The sequence below is a fragment of the Dicentrarchus labrax genome, unplaced genomic scaffold, assembly GCF_905237075.1.
Source record: "Dicentrarchus labrax unplaced genomic scaffold, dlabrax2021, whole genome shotgun sequence".
In the NCBI taxonomy this organism is placed as follows: Eukaryota; Metazoa; Chordata; class Actinopteri; family Moronidae; genus Dicentrarchus; species Dicentrarchus labrax.
Window position 1 is genome coordinate 2,751,208 of NW_026136703.1, and position 23,851 is coordinate 2,775,058.

At 39.9% G+C, this 23,851-nt stretch overlaps 1 protein-coding gene and 1 long non-coding RNA gene across 3 annotated transcripts in view; both read right to left on the reverse strand.

Annotated features, from left to right (window-relative positions):
- LOC127354591 (uncharacterized) overlaps positions 1–23,851 on the reverse strand; it is a 235,707-nt gene that overhangs the window by 134,439 nt on the left and 77,417 nt on the right. The window lies entirely within an intron of this gene.
- On the reverse strand, positions 684–22,863 carry gabrg1 (gamma-aminobutyric acid type A receptor subunit gamma1). Of its 2 annotated transcripts, none has more exons than XM_051384027.1 (9): positions 21,248–22,863; positions 13,302–13,462; positions 12,039–12,106; positions 11,420–11,640; positions 11,031–11,113; positions 9,394–9,531; positions 8,602–8,754; positions 7,377–7,576; positions 684–7,268 (listed from the first exon to the last, which is right to left on the reverse strand). In XM_051384027.1, exons 1-9 carry the CDS (start codon positions 21,322–21,324, stop codon positions 6,990–6,992), a joined length of 1,380 nt encoding a protein of 459 aa, XP_051239987.1. In that variant the 5' UTR covers positions 21,325–22,863; the 3' UTR covers positions 684–6,989. The 2 variants fall into 2 exon arrangements, with proteins under 2 accessions (XP_051239987.1, XP_051239978.1); XM_051384018.1 differs by having other exon boundaries at positions 684–7,271; positions 21,248–22,861.

A 23,851-nucleotide genomic window follows, 5' to 3' on the forward strand; every position in this document is an offset into this window, starting at 1 on the left:
GTCCATTGCCTGCAATAACAACCAAAACCATGCAGTCTTATGGAGAAATGAGCCGACTTCTCTCTTGATTTATGAGCTCAGTAAACAGTTTCCTAATGAGTTTATGGTCTCAATCTCTCGTTTCAGTCTTCTTCCATACAGCATGATGTTCATTTAGTAAATGATAGTCCCATTTAGAGTAAAATAGACCATAAAGCAGGGTATGCTTTAGGGTGTGGCTACCTTGTGATTAACAGGTCATTCTCAGTCCGTCCAGCTCAACGCACCAAACTCAGATCAAACTGTCAAACTAGGCAGAGCTGATCAAATATGGATCCAGATTCTGTTACTGCGTTGACTATTTCTCTCCTCAAATCCTTTCAGAAACATATTTTAGTGTACTGTTTACCTGTAAGAGGAATATGTGATCAGGCAAGCTGCCGTTGTTTTCTTCTGCTCAACTCACAGTACGTGACCTCTGCTGGCTCCAAAAAACTCTCATGGAAATGAACATAATGCCGAACCCTGGGTTTTAATGATAGGCAAACAATTTTCCCCCCTAAATTTCATAGGATAACATGAAAATGCCAAATGTAGAACTTACTGTATCCAGCCATACTGACAGTGTAGTCTAGTCTCTATAAACCAATGTTAACCTTTTAATGATGTGTTTTGTTTGGCAACATCAAGTCTGATAACACCACTTGGACTTTTTCCAGGCACTGCTTTATTTTCTCACAGTGTATTGAGTAAGTAGTCACGATACAATATGAGCAACATTTACAGAGAATGACATTGAACACAGATGAGAGATGTGTTTATATGGCTTGAGTTGAATGCAATACGCAGTATTATGTGCCAGTCATTAACAACCTTGCTCTCAAGTTCGCATTCTATCATTGAACATGGTTTTCGAGGTTGTTAGGCTGAACAATACAGCATTCGATTTTGAAGTCTTTAGCTACTTACAAGAATGAGTATGCAATATAATGACATGTAGTTACAGAGCAACTGGTGAATACACTTAAATGAATAATTTGAGTTACAGATTGAAAAGCCATATAAACTTACACTTTTTTTTTTTAACACAGATCATGAATAATTTCTTTGAAGCCAAGACAGAGGAGTGTTGAAGTTGGGGAAACTGAAGGCCCTATAGAGACTACTGGACTATCCTACCAAGTGTCCGCAGAAGCCGTCAGTGCTAACCCTAAGACACAGCTTTGTCAAAACGTGCAAAATTCTTGAAATTATACTCTCAAATAATATAGGCAGCAATGTAGCTACGGAATTTGGGCAAAGAAGCTCTGAAAAACAAATTATGCTTGCATTAATTATGCTGTAAATAACTAACAAAGTATTGTAAATGTTAAGCATATTCACTTTGTAATTTAGATTTATTCCCCCCAAGATATGAACAAATGAATAACAAGATTAGCAATATATTTGACACACTATACTAAAATGCAATCTGCTATATTTAAAAGCACTGATATGATAAGAATCAGACTAACATTTTGCAACCCATGTATCTACAGAATTTCCTTTTGGTACAGTATCAACAGGTTTACCAAGCCTGCTACAAATGCTACATTAGAGGAATATTTGTCATTTGCACATGTTCTGTGATTAGCAGTTCAAAGAATAATGTGACTGGAAGCAGCAAAACCTAATGAAGGGTGTCACTGCTGCTGAGGTGGGGACAGCTTAGAGGAACTTTCATGTTTTTTGGCCAATACGTCCTCATACCTAAGCAATATAATAGTTTGAGTGCCAACGACTCCTAAATCAGTGTATGACTGGTGGAGAGTACCAGCAACAGGTGTATCGGACCTTGCGTTATCTCCAGACCTTAAACACGTGGGTAATGTTGTGAGATTGTCGCAGTTTGTTTAGGTTTAGGCAACAAAACTACTTGGTTAGGGTTAGGGTTAGGTTAGGGTTAGGTTAGGGTTAGGCTTTGTAAGATCATGATTTGGGATAAAATATGTACGTAAGTGATGTTTCATTGACAGAAGCTTAACAATGATTAAAAAAACCTAGTGAGTGGGGGCAGTATTTAAGTTTTTTTTTTTAAGAAGAACCACTGAAAGCAGCAGAGAAGTCAGTAGTGGTGGAAAGTACTTCATGCTGAATTTATTAAGACAACAGGTTAACTGCAGTTTTTACTGAAACATGATAAAATCTACTTTTCTTATATGTGTGAGCTGGAGGATGTACTTATTTATTGGCATCGATACTGCAGAAACCTATTATAAGACAAGTCTGGTATCTCATGTTTTAAAAACTGGTTTAACTGGAACTGGGAAGTGAACTAAGTACACAAAGTAGAAAAATGCTAAAACACAGTTGGTTTAGACAAAGGATGTACAGACACTTTGGTCATGTCAAGTATTCCTCATGCATTCCTTGGTTTATCGGATTATCTACTATTTCTTTAATACCATTAATCGATTAAAATAATTATATCAATTGTACATCCCTTGTTCAGACCAAACAAGTAAACTAGGAGTAATCACCCTTAGAGAACTGCAAAAATGTTTGCATAGATAAATGTGGCTTTCAGTACATTCCTTGTTAGATATGGATGAAAACTACTTGTTTTCAGACATGACTTTTTCTGAAATGTGGGTTCATTGATGGCTATCTCACCATAAATTTCTAAAACCATGGCAGAAATATGGCATCTAGATGAAGCGCTGTTGTAAGGGTTATGACTATTCTGTATTTGACATTTTACAGAACTTATGTGCAACATGACATTTATACAGGACGTGCTACTAAATTGTATCTGACAGTTTCTTTGGTGTGTGTGAGAAGTTCAAGAACTGCTTAAACTGCAGTTATTTCATGGGAAAACATTGGTGTAGCATTTTTGTCTCTCTTGGTATCTGTGTTGTCTGCATGTGTCACTTTTATCATTCTTACATTTTAGAGTGTGACAAAAATACCTGAAGTAGTATACACCTGTGTTTTATCTTCTTTTATATCACAAAAAAGCCAAGAATTTTGCAGTCTACATGGATGCACAGTATACTGCTGATTAACTATCTAAAAAAGTACAGGTGCTTTAGGGCTGAAAGCTGATACTACTATATACATGAAATGCTCAGTAAAATTATAAAGAATGTAATGATATGTTCTTCAATAATGGCATAGGTTCATAGCGACTGTTTTGAACATTCGTTAAAGAGCAAAGAACCTGAGTATGCCGTAATACACTTAAGTTAACGTAAGTAATCCTTGACTACGCAAAGGGTCTTATTCTTGTAATGAACAGCAGAGACAATAATGATGTTATAAGTATACATTAAGACCAACATTAGTATTACCTCACTTACTGTACTGACCTCTTTAAAAACAAAGCCACAGCTTTAATTTGTTTCTGTGTGTCCCATACAAATTAGAAATGGCAGTCTTGACCCCAAAGTCCAGTTCATTTAATTAGTGTGAACCAGTGCCTGAATTGGACCAAAAAAGGTGCCAGTACCCTAATTCACCACAACCCTAACCCTAAACACAGCATAACCCTAACCATAATTCTTTTGGAGTTACGCAGGCATTTAGGAGTACCTCACCAGCATGGCTTTATGCAGGGTTTTTAGAAATACAGAAAACTGAACTTGCTAGGGGGGCTATGGGGCATCAAAATTTTTATTTTTAGGCGATTATTATACCGCAGGTGGTGGTACTCAATAAGAAGTAAGGGTACACCAAGGATCAGAAATGCTGGTACTTAATAACTGTGAGTACAGACCCATTTCAGGCACTAGTGTAAACCCTGTGTATTGTACTTGGGCACAGATCAAATAACCACGCCACTTGAAAAGATGGTCTTAAATTTGGTTCGGTACGCATCAGGTGTGAAAACAACCATACCAAGTCATCAGTTTTTCCAAAAGGAATTAGAGGCCTTTCTCACATTTTACGGTAGGCTATTCTATTTTCCCTACTTGGAGAAAAAAAGTGGCAGACCATCGTTGGCGCTCCAGCAGTACTACACCTATGCCAATTAATGTCAAACTATATAACAACTTCATGAACCTGCCATTTCTGAAGGAATTTTTTACTGTATTTCCGAGCAGATGCGTACGTTAAAAAATGAAGGGAAAAAAAATCAGCTTTAAGTCCTCTGTAGTTAATTGTTCCTTTATGATACTGACTCTACTGACAGCTGCCATTCAGACATGAATTGTAGAGTAATTCTAAGAGGATGTTGCTGGAAATACTTCAATATGCAATCATTGCTTGTGTCTCAGACCGTTTGCAGGGTGGCAAAAACAGCTGTCCACATAGTGAGTCTTTCACATGTAACAGAACTGTATAAAAGGAAATTCAAGTAATTTATGAGCTGTATAGTAAAGGACATTGTTTTCTCAAAACTGTTCAGGAGGGGAATGCCCAATTTAGAGCTGGAAATTTTCAATTCAGAAGTGTTTTTGAGAGTGTATGCACATTTGCCTGAACAGTGCATCAATGACAATTTTCACACTTTTTGTAACTTATGATACATAATAGTATAAAATCTGGCTGCTGGAAAAACAACCATCATTGTTCAAGACAATTCACTGTTTGACAGGTTACAAATTCATTCCATGCAGTAGCTTCTGAGCAGAGGCTAGACCAGTTTGACCTCACAAATCTTAATGCTGTGAGGTGTTGCCTAGAAAAATAGAACCCTATGAACAATGGAGTCGTTCAGATATAGAAAGATATGCACCCTGGTTGTTTTATAGTGGCCAATAGTCTGCCTGAATCCCAAAACTCTGTTTTAAATCTTGAAACTCAACTGAGCTATTGGCCACTCTAAGAAAATCAGGGAATTTACCTTTAACAGAGGATAAATACCCCTTCATTCCATATTACAGCTGAAAGTGCAATGCACTTCCTCTTTCCTACTTGTCAACAATATCAATAGCACGGTGGCAGAGAGTAAACAAACGTTTGGGCTATTTTTTTTAGGTTTGATGGCAATATATCCTCTGTGTAGACTGGAGTTTTACTTGTGCAAACGTTTCTGGGGTCAGAGCTTCTATAGGCAGGGTTAGGGTTCGTCAGCAGGTTAGGAAATCCAGTATCAAATCTGCCTTTTTGAATCTGAATCCTTTCAAATCCCAATTGAATCTAATGAGGTTTAAATTACATTTGCAAGTTAATTTTAGCTGTTAACATTTTTTAGCTAAAGCTGAAATAATCTTCCACTGGCAACATTTGTCATTATAACCGGCCAAAGCAACAGCATGCTAGATTAAAATGAAGCCTAAAGGTACCTGAATGTGTTTTCCATTGCTCTTTGCTAATAAAAAATGAATAAGAAGAGATAAAAGGCCCAATAAGAGAGTTGTTAGCATTGGAGCTTGGTGAATCAGGTTATTTTGTCGACCTTGAACAGGATCCAAAATGGACCTGGCAATTAGAACCCAACATTTTAATGGTTGTAAAAGCATGTGAAAAAGCAGAGTATGAGTGGAGTTGGCCAATATTATGAAGCACTTTTGCTGTCAAAGGAAAACATTTAATTCAGCTATATTGAGTTATTTACCTACAGTCATTAGCCTCAATGTCAAGGTCCCCATTTTTAATGAATGAAACACTTGAGGCCCTATTTTAATTGTGCAATGGTGAACAAGGTAGAAATGTACACCTATTATTTATCTACATAGATTCCTGTGTTCGACAGAGAGGAAAATTGTGTCTCAGGGCCTTGTTTATGAGTGAGCCAGACTGTTGTGTCAACTGATTGGTCGTGACTTCTGGATAATGACGGAAAGATTGTGGATGCAAGAAGCTGAAATAAGTCTTCTTTGCAGGGTGTCTGGACTCTTCCTTAGAGATGGGCTGAGGAATTCAGATATATAAGGAGCGAGTTGAAGTGTTTGGGCATCTGATTAGGATGACTTTTGGATGTCTCCTTGTGGACGTACTCCCGGCACAGCTGACAGCTAAGGTGTTCCCAGGCCAGATGGGAACACTTTAGCTGTCAGCGGTGCTTAGGATCTGGCAAGAAAGAACTGGCGGACTCAGGTTGTCTGAGGGGCAGGGGGGAAGAAAATAAAAAGGGCACAAGAGTACAGAAAGTCGGGATGTATTTATTAATTATCCCACATAGCCCAGTTGGTTGGCCCATACATTCAGCCATTTTTGTGTTCAGTGGAACCAGTGCTGAAACTTGTCTGGTCCAACGTAGGGCCAGCTATGTCATGGGCCATATGTGGCCACCAGATCTGGCCCACATCTGGACCATAAGTCATTGCTGTATGTGGGCCAAGTGTAAGGGCCAAACTGTTTCACCATAAATGCCTCACAACTTTCTTTCTTTGGAGTTTAAGTAAGCTGTGGGGGCCGTCACTGGACCAATTTTGCTATGTAGCAATTTTCAATTAAATTTTATTTGTATAGCACCAATTCATAACAAAAGTTATCTCAGAATACCTTTCAAATAGAGCAGGTCTAGACCCTACTCCTTATAAAATTCTAACATGTAGGGCAGGCTGTATGGCCAAGCATTGCATTTTCTCTACTGGAAGGGCACCCTAGAGGGGCACTTTATCCTGTTTTCTTGTACATTGGGTCACTTTAGAGGGCACTGTATTCATTTTTATCTACCTTAGGGGCATCAAAGAGGGCACTAATACAGTGTTTTATTGGAACATGGGCCCTGGTGAGCTGGAAGATGTGACTAGGTGGAAAGATGTTCGGGCTACCTTTCTTAACTTGCTGCCACCGCAAAGCTGACCTGGATATGTTGCGGAAAATAGATAGAAGGATTGATAGTATTATTTATGGTTAAGCTTAAATAATAGAAATACATTTTTTTTCTTGTTAGAAAATCACATTGCAGGGTTAAGAGAATACCACCTTGTTGTAGTATTGGCATTGATAATTTGTCTTTAGATTTCAATTTAGTTTATTTTTTGCCTCCATGTTTGCTAAGCAGCCAAGAGCAGCTCTGTTTCTATGAAATGCTTGCAGATGTTAAACGCCAGTCGTCCTTTTTTGAGGTACTGGTTTTATAGATACAGATAACCTATCCAATAAACCAGATTGAAAAGGCCAAAAGCAGTGGGGAAGAATATTCGTGAGTAAGAGTCAATCTTGGAAACCCGAACATGCATCCTGTTTTCACGCCAGGCACCTGAGCGGCAATCATCAAAGCAGCAGAAGAAGCTGGTGCAGTCTTTTCCATCCAAACACTCGTAAGCATAGTCAGCCTCCTCGTGATAGGGCACGATGTTGTTCATCTGCAGCAGGGATGTGCCAGGTCGGATATTCACCATACTGGATGCTTTCTGCTGTGGAGGAAAACACACACAGGCATTTCAGTATGTTTCGATTAGCATTCAGTGGCTTCAAAAGAAAATTACTCACTGAAAAGAAAGAAAGTGAATGTTGGGTACCTGTGTGTTGTTTGCTTTAGCCTTTTTGGTCTGTCTGTTGCTGGTGAAATAGTGCAGAGTGCCATACTCCATGAGGGCAGCGAAGGTGAAGATGAAGCAGACAGAGACGAACAGGTCCATGGCAGTGACGTAGGAAACCTTGGGTAAGGACTTCCTTGAGATGGTGCTTAGAGTTGTCATGGTGAGCACTGTTGTGATACCTAATGAAAGGGAATATCAAATGCTTTTTCTCTACATTCATTTGAATGCCTGTGTGCTACATGGTGAATTTGACAGAATATTTAACACCCACATAGACCTGTCACAATATTTACGTTATCGACTTATTGTACAATTTATTCAATATGCAATTATAACCTATCATGATATCAACTTACCGTTTAAGAATGTCACCAATATTTTATCCAATGTGATTTATATATACATTGCATTGTTTAAGCGATGAATGACTCTATAGCCCAACTCTGTGCTAAATATTTAATATTTTTTTAAGTGCACTTTTTGTTAACAGAGCCATTGTCTGAATTTTGTTATTCTTTGAAACGGTATGCTTAGAATATTATGCTTACCATTATATCAGTGGCATTCAATGGGCTTTAAATGACAAAATCATTTATCACAATTATTTCTGGGACAATATATCATCCAACAAGAGTAATTGTGACAGGCATTAAGCCAAGTAGAAATCTGTGAAATTCTATAGCATTGAGGTGTATTTTGACAAACTTTGAATCAGTATTAGATCTTTAGTCTCTGTGTTGTCCCTTTGGTAATACTTGCAGGGCATAGAACATCTGGGTTGGTGTGGGTGGTTAAAAAGCACCATCTGTGTGAAACCTGCATAGAATCCCCTGAAAACCTGGATTCATATGTTAGGCATTTCTCTACAGCAATAATATCCATGACTTTTTAATTAAGATCAACACTCACTCACAACACATAAACTCACAAGGTTTGATTGACAGTGACCAAACAATGCCAGCAGTCATCTCATTCTCATTCAAATATTGCAAAATCTTGGTTGGTTCAAGGAAGTATGTGATCTAGTTGTTCACATTAAACCAGGGAGAAGAGAAGGAGAAGGTGATTGAGAAAGTATGTTTTCAGGCCTTTAATGCCATAATTTCCTCATTATGTTGAAATATTTCAAAGATTGATGGCCAGTACAGTGACTTACAAAACAAGACAAATTTAAGCTCTGGTATGAAATAAGAACATATCAAACCTAGAGACGTGCGGGCTGGCACAGCATCCTTGTTGATCCAGAAAGAGACCCAGGACAGAACCACGATCATACTGCAGGGAATGTAGGTCTGGATGGTAAAGTAGCCCATTCTCCGACTCAGGTCGAAAAAGATCGTCATGATTACATATTCGCCTGTAGGTTTAACAATTAGGTAGATATATAGATAAAACATTAAGAATTTAGCAATGGCAGTGTAAAAAATAGTTTTTATTTACTTGTTATTTCAATATGAATTACCTGCTTACATATGGGTTACTAAAATCGAAATCAATGAGAGGACTGCACATAAACATAAGCTTGGTTTACTTCATTGCAATCTCTATAAATATATCTGCACATGGGACCAAGATTTTGGCATTGGAAATGTTCTGGTTCTTTCCTTGCAACAGTCTGTGTGGTGACCACAAGATTCGGAACACAAATGCAAATTTCAACCATCAGGTGGTGTCAATTAAACATTTAGGTTAGTCAAAATGTGTCTTTCTTGAAGACGAAGTCTTGGCCAGGATATCTATTTTCTGGATCTCCGCTAGCCACTATGGAAGTCCCAACACATTGATTGCTGCCCCCAGAGGCTAAATTGTCATCAGGTGATAGCCATTGGTTTCCGAGATTGACACCATGGTACAACAAATGGAGCACAAGAACAAATGGGATCTACATGATGATTCACACTCTTCCCCAAAACTAATGAAAATTCTTGTAGTATCAGTGCCTCATGTAAAACTGGAGACTGGCAATATGTAAGAGGACTTGCCCACAATAGCTCACCTGACTGAGTGTGTGCCACATCAGTGGTGTTCCTCAACCCTACAAAGGCAAACTGGTAGAGTCTCCAGTACCGCTGGTCTGCCACCTCCACCGCCCGTCTCTGCCACCGGTACATGATCTCATTCTTGGGATAACCATCTACAGAAAACCCCAAACAAAGACACATAATAGATAAATTAGAAGCCTTACTGATGCCTATAATGTCCAATATGACGCTTATTCATTATACTGTACATCACAAGGGAACATTGCACCATGGCAAGGCAAAGGGGGGCATTCAAGATGGATCTGACCTGCACAGTCTCATGAAATTTCTTCAAATGAGCAAGATCTCTGTGAAATACAGTATGTGACAAGTAAACATAAGCTTTAATAGGCATTCCTGTATTAGTCAATAGCAAGTTGTTTGTGCAGCTAGGCATTACACAGTCTGCAGGTAATTGCTCTATTTGAGGTGTACAATGAAGGAGGAAAGAAATTCCCTTAGTCAGTAATACATTTGTAGTGAAGTTTGCTTGTTCATACCACAATATTTTATCTGACTTGAGCTTGTAGTGCTTCTAAATTGGATTGTTTTACACAAAGAATGTTTGCATGGTTTGAAACTAAAAGTCAGTGTTGACTTCTTTAACCTTACATAAGTTACTTAAAAAGTGGATTCAGTCATTCAGTCATTGAGAAATATAGTTGATTGTTGAGTCTCTTTCCAAGGTTGTAAATACCAAATACCAAATCAGCTTCAAGCCACCACTTAACGTACTTAGTAAACCAGTCAACATAAATATCATCATCATAAACCATGATCTTTTCCTAAACATAAGTAGTTCTGGTTCTTAAACCTAACCCAAGTGTGCCGCTTTTAAAATGTAAAAGAAGGACCAGTACAACAAAGTTCCAGTACAACGAAGGTCCGCTACGCCTGTCTCTAGTTTCTCTCTCTCTCTCTCTCTCTCTCTCTCTCTCTTATATATATATATATATATATATATATATATATATATATATATATATATATATCTCAACCTATTCAGTGTTTTTGGTATGAGGACGTGTTATTGGCAAATCTGTAACAGGATGCTTGCTTGTAAGCAAAACTTATGTTCTTTCAGGCATTTAAACAAATTACCAATTCTGTTTTTAAGGTGAGGTCTCATTAGTTGTTAAGTCGTTTTTGTTTATGAAATTACTACTGGTCTGTGCTCATTTGATGACATTTAGTGTGACTGTACTGGTCCTGACATTTGTCCTCAACTCCATGAAATGGGCTATGCATTTTTCACTAGAGTGTGGAAGATTTAGATCATGACAAGACATGAGAGGCTAAAGCACAATGCAAGAGACAAATGAAAGATGGCACAGACAGCATGAATCAGACTGGGAGAGGGTGCATAATTCATTAAGTCTGTCAGAGAAAATGGGACTGGGTGACCTCCTCTCTCCGCTGGTGGAGCAGATGATAGATTGGTACAGGCTTAGAGAGGGCAGCCTCAAGCAGATGGGCCTTCTGGCTAAGAGAAGGAACAAGGGCTTAGCCACTATGCTAGCCCACACAAACGCCCCTCTCCTGGGCAAGTTACGAAAGTTGAAGTCGAGATGGTGGGTTCAAAAATGGGAGGGGAAAACGTTTGACCACCTACAGCTTGAAAACTCCAGTGGACACGAGTGCTCATCCATTGGAAAGTTATGCAGCTTAAGGTAACACTCCGCATTAATAGTCAACCTGACAGAAACAGAATTGTGACAGAGAAAAGGCAAGTCTCAGCGTTGTTTTTTTCCCTCCCAAGTGTGACTGAATATAGTAATGGTACTTCATGTTCTCTAATTACACCAACAAATGCAGAAAAAAATAATGACCATTACATCATGCTTTGACAAATTGGGGTCACCTAAAAGAGAACTACATGATAAAAACAGACGCACACACTAAAGCTGCACAAACAACAAAGATCTTTTGAAAAGTTGATAGTTCAACAATAAAAATGGCTACCCAAAAATGATTAGCAAACTGGGCACCTAACTGTCCTACCTCAGTGTGTACATGACCCTCCCGTTGCTCCACAGCCTCAGGAGACGGTTGGGAGTGGTAATCCAGTGGGCATCTGATTTGCGGGAGTTCCTGAAGAATGTGTCGGGAATCCAGATTTTGCCTACCATGTTACTGTTGAGCATGAGCAGCTTCATAGAGCTGTTAAACTTGAGTCGGCTGTCATACCATGTCTGGGCAAAGAAGATGTCAATGGTATATTCCTGCGACAGAATAAGAAAATCCAACAAATATAAATCTCAAATCAAGGTCCACCTAATAGATTTTTTTTTACCATCTTTCTTTCTTTCTTTCTTTCTTTCTTTCTTTCTTTCTTTCTTTCTTTTCTAATGGATGGAGTTTAAAAGCATGTTGACCTTGAGTGAAGGTTTTTTTTTATTGTGTTGAAATACCATTTGCAAGGCAAAGAATTAACTTTTGTACTCAACTATTGGATGTACAGCCATTCATTTAGATCCACAGAGAATAAATCCTAATGTCTTACTAAAACTGTAAAAACATGAAGTGTAATAACAAAATTAGCAAGTTGGTAATTTATCTATCCATTATCTATTATATCAGCAGACAAAAAGCAAAGGGAAATCAGAAGAAGCTGTCTCACCATGTTGATGGGGTCCACTGGTCCAATGCTGTTGACATACACAGCTGTTTCAATCACCGTTGGCCTCACTGAAACATAACATAGGACACACTGTATTGATATAGACAGCATCAACTGTTGTACACGTTAGCTGATGTCCAAAAATATGCTGTCTGACTTGTCAATCTAAATAATAAAGTTATCTACAACAAAGAACAGCATCCTATCCCTATTACATCACCATAGATCATCCTTTTTGCCTAAATAAAGGTCATGACAATGGTGTTAGCTGATTCGATGCATACATCTAACCTTGCCTAGCAAGGCTGGCATCTGAACAGTGGTTTGGACCAATGAGACAAACAACAAAGGCATGAGCTACGGGCGTGGTTTAACACTAGGTATGTGTGACGATGATTGTGTGAAGTGACCATTATGCTCAAAAACAAGTTTGCTTTAAGGTTAATGTAGATGCCGGGTTCTAAAGAGGTTAGAATAGATGCAGCTGGCATTGGTTATATCAGAACTGGAGAGTATTTCTTTGGTGAAACAAAAGCAAAAAACAGCACTGAAGGTTTTTCACTCTTCTCCCATCTGGCTTTGGTAAAAGTTTGAATATGTTAAATGGTTTGTTGATCTGACCAATGGTTTATCCAATAACCTGCATCCAATAAGTATTTTTTGAAAATGCCTTTTCCAAACAATTTCCAATGACTTCTTCCTAGATGGGTTTTGGAATCTACTACTTCTTTTTTGGCGTTCAAATTTGCTCATATAAAGTGCAGTCAATATTGCGCAAAACTGGTGTCAAGTGATTTATCTCTCTTAAATAGAAGATGGGGTAAAACTCTACGATGAGAGGTGGAATTAGTGGCAGATGACCAAAATTTATCAGGCCAGTAGCACAAGGAAAGGATTGCAGTGTTTGCATTGATGGGCATGAGAAAGTTGAGCACTCATTTGGACGTCAGTAAACTATTCGTTTTAGTCTCAAATCATTCAATCTTTGTACTCAAACTGCACTTGTTTGCCATTGTTGGTTGATTGTTCGCATTAGTAGTTGCTTCAAATGTTTCTTTAATGTATCATATTGTTGGCAATGCGTCAAGATGCATATATATTGGCCTCAGCGATGGAGGTGCACATCCCTACAAAGCAGTCCCCTTAACTGCACAAAGATATTTACAGACTTCTTTTGAAGTCCCCCGCATTGCATCTGAGTAGAATGTGTTGTGGTAACAAAGATGAAACAAAGCACATTTCCACAGGATGAACTGAACTTGCCTCCGATGTCAGGCCGCAGTTTGTTGTCGTAGCCCTGCAGCAGTTTATTTAGGATCAAAGTCACATCGCTTTCGTAGACCTTCGGTGATAGGACCCAGGTCTTATTTATGGGAACATCTTCATAGTCCTCTTCTTCCTGTTTACTGGGCCCAAATGCTGCACTGTGGAGTAGAAACAAACGTAGGAAACAATGTTATTCAGTAATTTGCATATAATTCAATGGGTGTATAGAATATAGGGTTGATGCAGGTTTGGGTTAGATTTACAGTAAGGTTTTAACAAGTCCTAAGGAGCATTGACTGGCTCTAAACCCTTCAGACCATTGATTATAGGTGTAAACTTAAATTCCCACCAATCTGTCCATCAGTTTTCCACCATTTATCTAAGTCTAGGCCTGCTAAGAAAGGTAGCCCTTTTTCCCAAGCCTTCCCATGACAGATGGCATATGTAATCCCCCACCCAGTACTGCCAGTTTGACGTGACTGGAACACATCCACAAGAAGGCTTTCTATAGGTATTCACCAGTGTTTGAGAATATGCCAAACTCTTGAGCCCTAATAGACTATCCATCGTGTTTCAGACGTGCTTTTCATCTCACACATCTGACTGAAATACGCTTTAGTTTTAATCATCTTAGCTATATTAGCTGCGTAATGGCTACACACAAAGCTATAACCAGGACCATATTTATTCTCCGTTTTCTTGCAACTTATGTTAAGGTGCAGGAAACTCGAAATCATGAATTTGAAGGTGAATATGTGTTTATGTTGTCTTGCCATCAAGTCTTAGAAACATCACACATTTAAATTGCTGTAAATTGCTTCTATACTGTCTCTTTAACTAAATTTTACTATCTTTATTTCCTAGTTCAGCCTCGAGGACACAGTATATTCGTGACAATGCTCTTTTCCCTGAACCTCTGTGTGTTCCAAAGTAAACGTACACATTTATTGTAGTCATAAGAACTATGTAGTATTACTGTCCTCATCTGTACTCCTCCAGTGTGGGTAAGTAGCACATAATAATTTTGAAATGAATCGCAGCAGAATTACAAAGTGCTACAGAACTCATTATCCCATCTTCCCCAAAATGTCTAGCTTTGTTGCTCAATCATGATCATACTGTATCCGATAATAGTGTATAACCATTAGATTGCACCCCCTTATGCCCTAACTTTTTAAAAAATGTTTTTTTCTAATTAATAGTCAATTGGAAGTGCTATACCAATTTGTTATGTACAAATTTTACTGTTATATAGCTGATGAAGTGCACATGTGATTGACGTATAAATACACAGATCCACTCAACAGGGTTCAGCGCAAACAGATCATTTGGTTCCTTGTTGGTTTGGACTTGAAGCTGCTCCGGAGTGTTCGCAGATCTGGTTATTGTAGGCTCATCCAAGATACACACTGTAAATTGTGATAAGTTGACTTTACTTAAAAAAGTCAGGAAACCTATTGCCTCAAAAGTTCTAATTGAAGTAGAAAATATTTATTTGAAGTTGTTTAAGCTGAAAATAACTGCATTAAGTCAAGTTTTCAGTAAACTTGAGCTTGGTTAACACAAAATGCATTAGGCAGGTTGGACTATAAATTTCAATTCAGACGTACTTATAGTGATTACTCTTAGGTTAACGGTGCACCCACCGAGGATTTCACATGTTCATTACATATTACACAATCATTAATTTCACAGTTTTGATATCTGAATATTCCGTTTAATGATCCTAACACTTAAACGTTACCGTGGCTACTTTGCTCTGCTTTGTGCATTGCGTCCCTACAAGACTTTTTTTTCTGCTTCATTGTTGAGTCAGTTTTAGCCAACATTTTTGGATTCTGAATGTCTCACATCTGGAAGCCAATTTCAGATGCACAAGCTACAAAATAACTAATTAGGCGGTATTTAACACATACATAAGACTGTATGCGACATGCCTATAGGTAACAGTATACAGTGCTGTGTGTAACGACGGTTCTTCATTTGGTTACAACAAAGACAAAAGTGCTTAAAATAGTAGAAAACCACAATGTTTACTACGTGTGATGCTCGGAGTAGCCATCTTGGTAACTGAACTCGGGAGTTCAGACGACTTCAGGAGTCGTTTATACGTCCTCGGGAGCATTTTATTTGCAACTTCCGGTTCGTAACTCAGGAAACCGACTCGGAGATCGAGTTCGGTGGACAAAACGAACGCGTTTCACTGTGTTTAAATTGTTCCAGATAAAATGTTGTGTATGTATACCCCTCTTTGCTGTTTTACACAATAACATTCAAGGCTGTAGGACTCTTCAAGGACAAAAGTCAGATTTTTGCTTATAATCCATATATTTCTTCTGTGCTTATGTCAGCAAACAACATAACAGAAAATCAGCTGTTTCTGCAAACACCAAAAGCAATTTATTTTGTGATCACAGCATTTCAATAAAGCCTGTTTTCAGTCATCTTCTGCTGTGAAGTAATCACTTTTTTTTATTCTGCCAAAGGCTTGAGGTTATCTGTGATGCGAGTCTAAGTCGCATACAAGCTCTCAGTGGATTTCGAGAAGCAGAATGCTTTATTGAATCCAGTGCAAAAAAAGGTAGTTGTAGGATGTAACCTGGCAATGACGCACAGCTGTCGGAAGCGTTAGGTGTGTTTCCTGCTGCCCTGCCATGCTGTGTCTATTATAGGTGGTTACACATGGCCAAACTCTGTCTGTGCCAAGGTGTGCTGCTGCTGTTCTCTCTGTTAATGAACACGAACCTGATACTGTAAAGAGACCTGAGGACTTGGCGTTCAGCCCAGGCTTCTAATACAAAGAACATGACCTCAACCACAGCACAATAACCCAGTGCAGCAGGAATGAGCCTCAGGACTCTGTGCTATCGTCTAAACACAGAAATAATACTGTATGAGACTCCATGAAGCCATGTTCATCTGAATCCTGTCCATGGCTGTGAATAATAGATAGAAAACACAAAGTTTTCTGCAATTTGGTTGGTAAACATTTAGATTTTTTTTTTCCTTTTTCCCCACCAGCAGTGAAGCTTAAGAACGGTAGTGTTCATCTGTCTGTTTGTCAATCAAAACTCCTTGGTACGATATCTTTGCCAATAAATTTGGTATAATGGACCCTGGAGAACAATTTCTAATGACTCCCCTCACCTTTTGCCCTTGACCTACATGTTGATCCATAATGATCAAAAACTAATCACATTTTCATGGACTTTCATGGTCCCCAGAGGTAAACCCCTTTTAAACAACCTCTTTTTTCCTCTTTTGTTATTCATATGCCATTTTGTGAGGCTGGGCTGCTTCAACTGATCCCACAACAAACATGGATGTCTTTGTCGATCATTACCCACAGGCTTCCGAAGAAAAGTTTGAAGCTTGGATTTGGGTTTTGCCACCATTGCTTCTTTATCTCACGGTTTATTTAAGATTTATTTGCCATTATATTAAATTCCTAATTAAGGAGGAATTTGAAGTTCAACTCAAGGACTGAAAGGAGCCAGGGTTCGAGCCAGGGTTCGCCATATGAATAATGGCTAGTGATTTCTACAGCTACAACCACCCAATCTCACACACACACACACACACACACACACACACACACACACACACACACACACACAAAGAGGGACTTGAACACTGGATATGCAGATTCTTTGGCTATATTTCATAGTTGTTTTAAACTCCACTTAATACATAAAAGAACTCAAAAGAAAGGTAAAGCAAAGCCGATTGTCCTTGTCAACAGTCACCGACATCTCTATGATGGAACAAGTACTTGAATAAGAGATGTAAAAAAGTCAGCTCTACAATAGATCCTTGACGTTTGTCCCTCACTACTTTCTACGTCTGACTTATGATAATAGTTCACTGATCCTGTATGCGTCTGTGGTACAGTTTTCAGTCTTGTTGCAAAAACTGAGGTATTGATGTTGTCTGGATGTACAAGCAAGATGCAGACTAGATAGAGTGGTGGAGGCACAAGCAAGCAACAACCGCTACGGCTAACTGCATCTAACTGACTTTGTATTTGTAGTTAGATTCTGCGAGTTTTCCTACTCAGTTCATTACAGTTAGAGTTAGGGCAATTGCAAGAACTCCAGCTCAGTGTAACACACTGGGGCACTGCCTTCAGCACTGAGCTGTGGCGGTTGCTGCCTGAGTTCAAATGAAGTTTAGAGTCATACAGTGAATGCTGGCAGAGTTCTACTGAATCCCCTTGCTTTGATTCTGAGTGTTGATTCAACTGGAGCCCTGCAGACCTTCATGATGAGTCACTGATTCCGCGCCAGTTCAGTCTGTCTCAGCATGTTCTTCTTCAGGGACTTTTCACCACTGTCATCTGTTCTAGTTGCTGCTTGGCAAACTTAAACCAACAAAGTCTGTGCTGCCACTGCTGATCACCAAGTTAAAGAACCAAAGTTCTCCTGAGCTTGTGGTCTACGACCTGTCTAACAGAGGGATGAGAGGCTAGTACACCACGCACACACCACACTCATCGATCCAAACCCAATGGCAACATAATGAGCCTGAAGCTCCGTGTGAAGCCGGGACGTGTTCGGACAAGTGTTTTGTGCTGTTGCAAGCAAAAGAGTTGCAGAATTAATCACCACTGAATGAGGCTTTCACCATCTGCAGGGGCGTGCATGTGCATTTGTAGAACAGCCAATGGGAACAACTTGTCTCTGAAATGACCTGTGATTGGCCAAGAGTGAAGGTGAAGAATATTTTTTATGCCTAAAGGCTATTATGGAATATTTGTCCAATGACGGGAAAAAAAACCCTGGCAACCCCAGATTTAAAGGACCAGTGTGTAGGTTTTAGTGACATCTAGCAGTGTACTTAAAGAATGCAACACACTTGCATTACCAAGCATGAGGGAGCAACTAGTGGCCGTGAAACGCACCAGAAAATGCCTGAAAGCCCTTATCTAGTCCCAGTGTTTGGTTTGTCTGTTCTGGGCTACTGTAGAAACATGGCGGTCCAACATGGCAGCCTCCACGGAGGGCTACTTCCAGGGTCTGTGATTATACACTAATAAAAACATACCTATGAATATTATATTCCATTTCTGCCAATAGATCCTCCTAAATGTTACACACTGGACCTTTAACAGAACCTCTGTATTATTGATCTAGTATCATTTCAAGCAAATGCAGTTATTAAGTAAATCAGAATTCAGACAACATGGCTATGGTCAAAGAAAGAACAAAAGGAGAAGGGCAGCATATAGCCTATTGTTAAGGAGAGATGATTTCACCTGACGGGGGCAGTTCGTCTCCAGGCAGGAGTGCTTGTGTTCATCCTGCCTCAGGTGACCTCTTGATGGAGACTTCTGACAAAAATGACCCAACTAACAGACTCACAGAAAACCTGGTACAGCGTAGTGTTCTGGAAAAAGAGCACTGGTTGCTTTTGAGGGTTCAAGGTTAACTATGAATCTATGTGCTGTGCACAATGTACATGATGGCCCTTGAAGGCAACAAGGTTTATACACAGTACACCGAGAACAAGAGGAATCTATCTCTATCAATCTCAATGTGAGGTGCTATTAATGGAGGCACCTTGTAAATTGGTAACACTTAACTTTAAGTCCCCCTATTTAGCATTTATTAGCAGTGTATATATAATGGTTTATAACATACTATAATGTATTTGTAAGCAGACATAAGTGTTCATTAATGTGTTTAATTGTAACTCCTTCTGTCTGCACCCATAAATGGTAAATGGACCTGTACTTGTATAGCGCCTTTCTAGTCTTCTGACCACTCAAAGCGCTTTTACACTACATGCCACATTCACCCTTTCACACAGTGATGGCAAAGTCCATCAAACTGAACAGAAACATTCATACACATTCACAACACTCACACACCGATGCATCGGGAGCAATTTGGGGTTCAGTATCTTACTCAAGACTTCGACATGTGGCACCAGGAGCCGGGGATCGAACCCACAACCTTCCGATTAAGGAACGACCCGCTCTGCCTCTGAGCCACAGCCGCCCTGGAAGTCTTAAACTGTTGACCAATACTGTACATCAATAATAATCAACAATAATCAACCATAAAATGTCTTTATGACTGTTACAACTGGTTATAATGTGTTTTACAGCTTTTATTAAATGTTTGTATGCTACACTGGTCTAAATAGGGCACTTAAAGGAACGTGTAAGTGCTAAATGTATGTGATACTAGTGTTGAGAGTAAAATGAGGCCTGTTCAGACAAACAGGCCAGATTATGGCTCAGCTTGGGCTTGAGTCTACACATTTATAACAGAAAACTGAGGTTACAGCAAAGCGGTTGACAGGCATAGGCAATTACCGGGAACAGGGGGCCAAAAAATAAGATATGTAGGACTCCTAGGAACTAAAAATCTGCTTCTGTTTTGACCAATTTTCTTTAAATGACAGCAGTGGGAGCTCTGATTGGCTCTGATTGCTCTGTGGGTTGGACTTTTAAAGGGGGTGAGCAATTCTGGAGAAATCCAATTGCATTAGTTTAGTTATTTCCCGTTTTTCTCCTTTGGTGTCAGTCCTTTTACTTCCTTACTTTGTGTGTTTCCTGTCAGTTTTGATTGCCTGCCCCGGCCTGGTTATTTTCTCCTGTGTCTATTTATCTTCCTCCTCACCACTGTGCTTAGTCTTTGTGTTAGCTTGTTTCAGTGGTAGTTCATTCTAGTTGCTTTGTTGGTTGCCCGCCACACCTTGCTTTGTAGCCTCGATCCGTCACCTGGGAACCTGTACCTGAGCCATCTTGAATTTGTATCTTCCTGCCCTGGACTCTGTTGCTTCTGTTTGGACTTTTTCTACACATGCCAGTAAGCTCATATAACTGTATTTGTGTCATTAAAGGTCCAGTGTGTAACATTTAGGAAGATCTATTGTCAGAAATGGAATATAATATTCACAGCTATGTTTTCATTAGTGTATAATCATCTGAAAATAATAATCATACTTTCGTTACCTAAGAATGAGCCGTTTAGAGATACAGACACCGTGGGACACCTTCTGACCTTCTCTCTTTGTCTGCCATGTTTCTACAGTAACCCAGAAGGGACAAGCCAAACACTGACTATAGATAGGGCATTTCGTGTTTTTCGCAAGTTTCGCGGCTGCCATAGTTTCTCCAACACACTTCACAGCTCATTCTCATTCCCAGGTCGTCATGTACAGAAGTGAGCCATGTTCAGTTAGTTGCAATCTGCAACTTTACCGCTCGATCTCGCTAAATCCTACGCACTGGACCTTTTTAAATTCCTGAATGTTTCCTGTCTGCATTTGAATCCGATCCTGTGTTTCCTGACCCATGACACAAATACCATGACAAATACCACGATATAGGGTAAAGGACAACACAGGAACTTGCTTAAGTTACAGTTTTTGAAAACTGTACACACAGAATGATGTTGTATGAATGAAGCTCTTTCTACTTATAACATTTTCACATTTTTCATCTCAAGGAATAGGCCTGCAGGACACAGATCTTCACTTTCCTCACACCTCTGTGACTAACTGGGGCTGAGGAAAGTGAAGATCTGTGTCTTCCAAGAAACAAAAGCATCCATCATCCGTCCATCAGCAGCCCACATGGCATTCTACCGCTGTACTGAGGCAGAAAAGCGTTCAAGGCTTGTGGCAGACCAATTCCAGCCCGCTTCTGTGCGCAAATTTCCGCACAGATTATAAAAAATGCAGACATATGGCTCAAGGTAAGAACATTTCCTGACGAAGCAAAGGATCAAATCTTTTGCTCTCAGGCCCCAGAACACACAATGAGCCACTGTCCTGCGATCACAGGTACAATACAAGATGCCTGAGGGGGGGCAAAGACACGAGAGCCCGGAGGAGGCGGCAACATCTGCAACCGTTTCCCCCCACTAACAAACCTCCCTCCTCTTCCTCATCCTCATCATGGAGATATCCCTGCTCCTTCACACCACACTTACCAGAGTCCGAGGAGAGCGAAGAGCAGCCAGGGGTTCATGGCTTTGTCCTGCACGGCTCTAAGAAAAAGCCGCCTCATTGTGTCCTCCGCAGCCGGGGGGAGCGACCTCACACTGCACGGTGTCCGCGGAAAACGCAGAAGAAACCGGAGCCGTGCGTCGTCAGGTCGCTTCTAAACGCAGCAGATGAGGGTTAAATGCAGCGACGGAAGGATGTGAGAGATACGTTCATGGTGTGTGTGTGTGTGTGTGTGTGTGTGTGTGTGTGGAGGGGGAGGATGTGGCAGAGTGATGAGGCTGCTGCTGCTGCCGGGGAGCTGACTCTAGTCCATCTGCAGTGCCGTTAACAGGCTGCTCCCACACTGAGACAGCTTCCTTTAAAGGCAGACTGATGGTTGGAGATGTGTATTGTTGGTTATTGTTCAGTTTGCAGATGCAGCCTGCTTCACATCCACAGCAGCTGTAATCCATGTGTAGTGCAGGAGCTGCTGTGTAGACCCGCACAGAGTGCTGCTGCTGTCCACAGGGGGACAACCACAGGCGGTTGGGGATTTGATTCAGCGCCTTGCTCAAGGGCACCTTGACAGAGGGGAGAGTGTCACATTCACTACATTCCATATTTCATGTTACTCAGCAGGGCCGTAGCCAAAATTTTAGCAATACTGTGACTGTGAGTCCAAGGTGACTCCAAGGCGAGATAAAATCAGTCCTATGGTGGGTGTAAACATGCATGAGGGAAATGGTTATTTGACCAAAACTACAGGTTAACTTAGACATGTAAGTGGGTGCATATTAGAGCTTTGATCAGGCTGGATAAAATAAGGCTGAGCAGTTATGAGCTCCACCCAAGCCTGAAAAAAAGAATCAAATCTCTACTTCATATAGCTTTATCTGTTCACTAGTAAATGAAACTCCCCATGCACAGCCAGCAACAGTCAGGTGCTGCTAGGTCGCCTGGCTATGCAGTTCAAAATCTAAATTAACCACAGCATGCTGGAATAACTTTTCTGTAACTTTATTAGGATTATTACGTTAGATTAATCATGCTATTTTTTTAAATTATGTTTTTTGATCTACTTTCACCATTGTAAAAGTGGTAAAACACCTTGGAAATAGAGAACAAATTAAGACTTTAATAACTGCTTGTGTGACCCAGATGCAGCCTATTCATCACACCTGTGAGGGCTTGTAATTTTACTGAGCGAACCTGAAGAAGCTACAGGCGAAAAGCGTTGTTCGCTCCCAGTAAAGTCAATGTCAGTGTGAGGTGGTTCATTTAGATTTAACTTTATAGGTATATCTGTGTTAGTATGTGTGTATGCTCAGAATGCCTGTAGATGTGCGCTCGGAGGACAATTTGTTGGATGCACCCAAAAGAGCTGCCATAAATAAACACAACCACAGTGGCTGCACTGTGTGTTGGGAATGAGCGTATCCTATAGGGCCGCAATTATTCACAATATTAATGAGGTAAAATGTGTGACAAACAGCATCATAATTAAGTACTGTAGTGCACTGTAGTTTATTCTCCAGATGTCAGAAAACATATTTAATTACTAGGCTACAGACCCCAACAAATGTCACATCATCATGATTTTAATATTTTTTTTCACTTGTCACTTGTATTACCATCTTTGTCTTCTTGGAAATAAGTTCTTTTTTCTCTTTTTTTTTTTTTTTTTTTTTTACATTTTCAATGAATATATGTATTTATTGCAGTGTTTGACATGGTATATATTTAGAGATGTCAAAAAAATAATATTTCCCAGAACACATGACCTCCTCAGCAGCTACAGCCCGGCAAACCAGCAACCGTCCAATAAAATTCCCATCTCTCTAATCTGGTTTGAACAAAGAACCATGTTGGAAGTGCAAGACTTATTTCTATAGAGATCTTGGAGACATTTTCCTCATAACTAACCTAGGGTATATGTCATCTACCAAATAATAGCTACACCCTGAGCCAAAGAAAGAAAAAAAACATTTAAATGTAAAGAAGTGTTTTTTTATTTTATTTTTTTCATGTGGCGGCATGTAGACCATCATATAGGGCAGTGGTTCCCAACCCAGGGGGCAGTGCTCCTTGATGGAGTCACAAGATAAATCATTGGGGTTGCCACTTGATTAACAGGATAAGAAAGATGACAAGCCTAGTTCTGATAACAGGGCTGGCTCTAGGCATTTTAGTGCCCAAGGCCACAATAGGATCACAAATAGCCGACTGAACTTACATGCTTCAGAGAGTGGTGCAGATGGGAGATCAGATGTCCCTTCTCCAGCAGCTGGCGGCTTCTGCAAACATTTCCTGAGTGCACCCGAACACTTACAAAGTAGATATTAGCCTATTACGAGCATATATAGCTGCAGAGTAGGACACACCACTGATACTGGCCAGCAGAATTTTAGCACAGTGCTTATGTAGCCAATGATCCAGGATACTGCCTCTAACTGCACAATGCCTGTACACTGTATACTATAATATACGTACTACTTGTGTTCGTTTTTCACCATAATGGTCTTTGGTCTAATGAGGCAAAGTTCTGTGAAATGAAGACAAAGTGTTGGCAGTCGTAATGTGCACCACAGCTTCATTCCATTTCTCTCTGT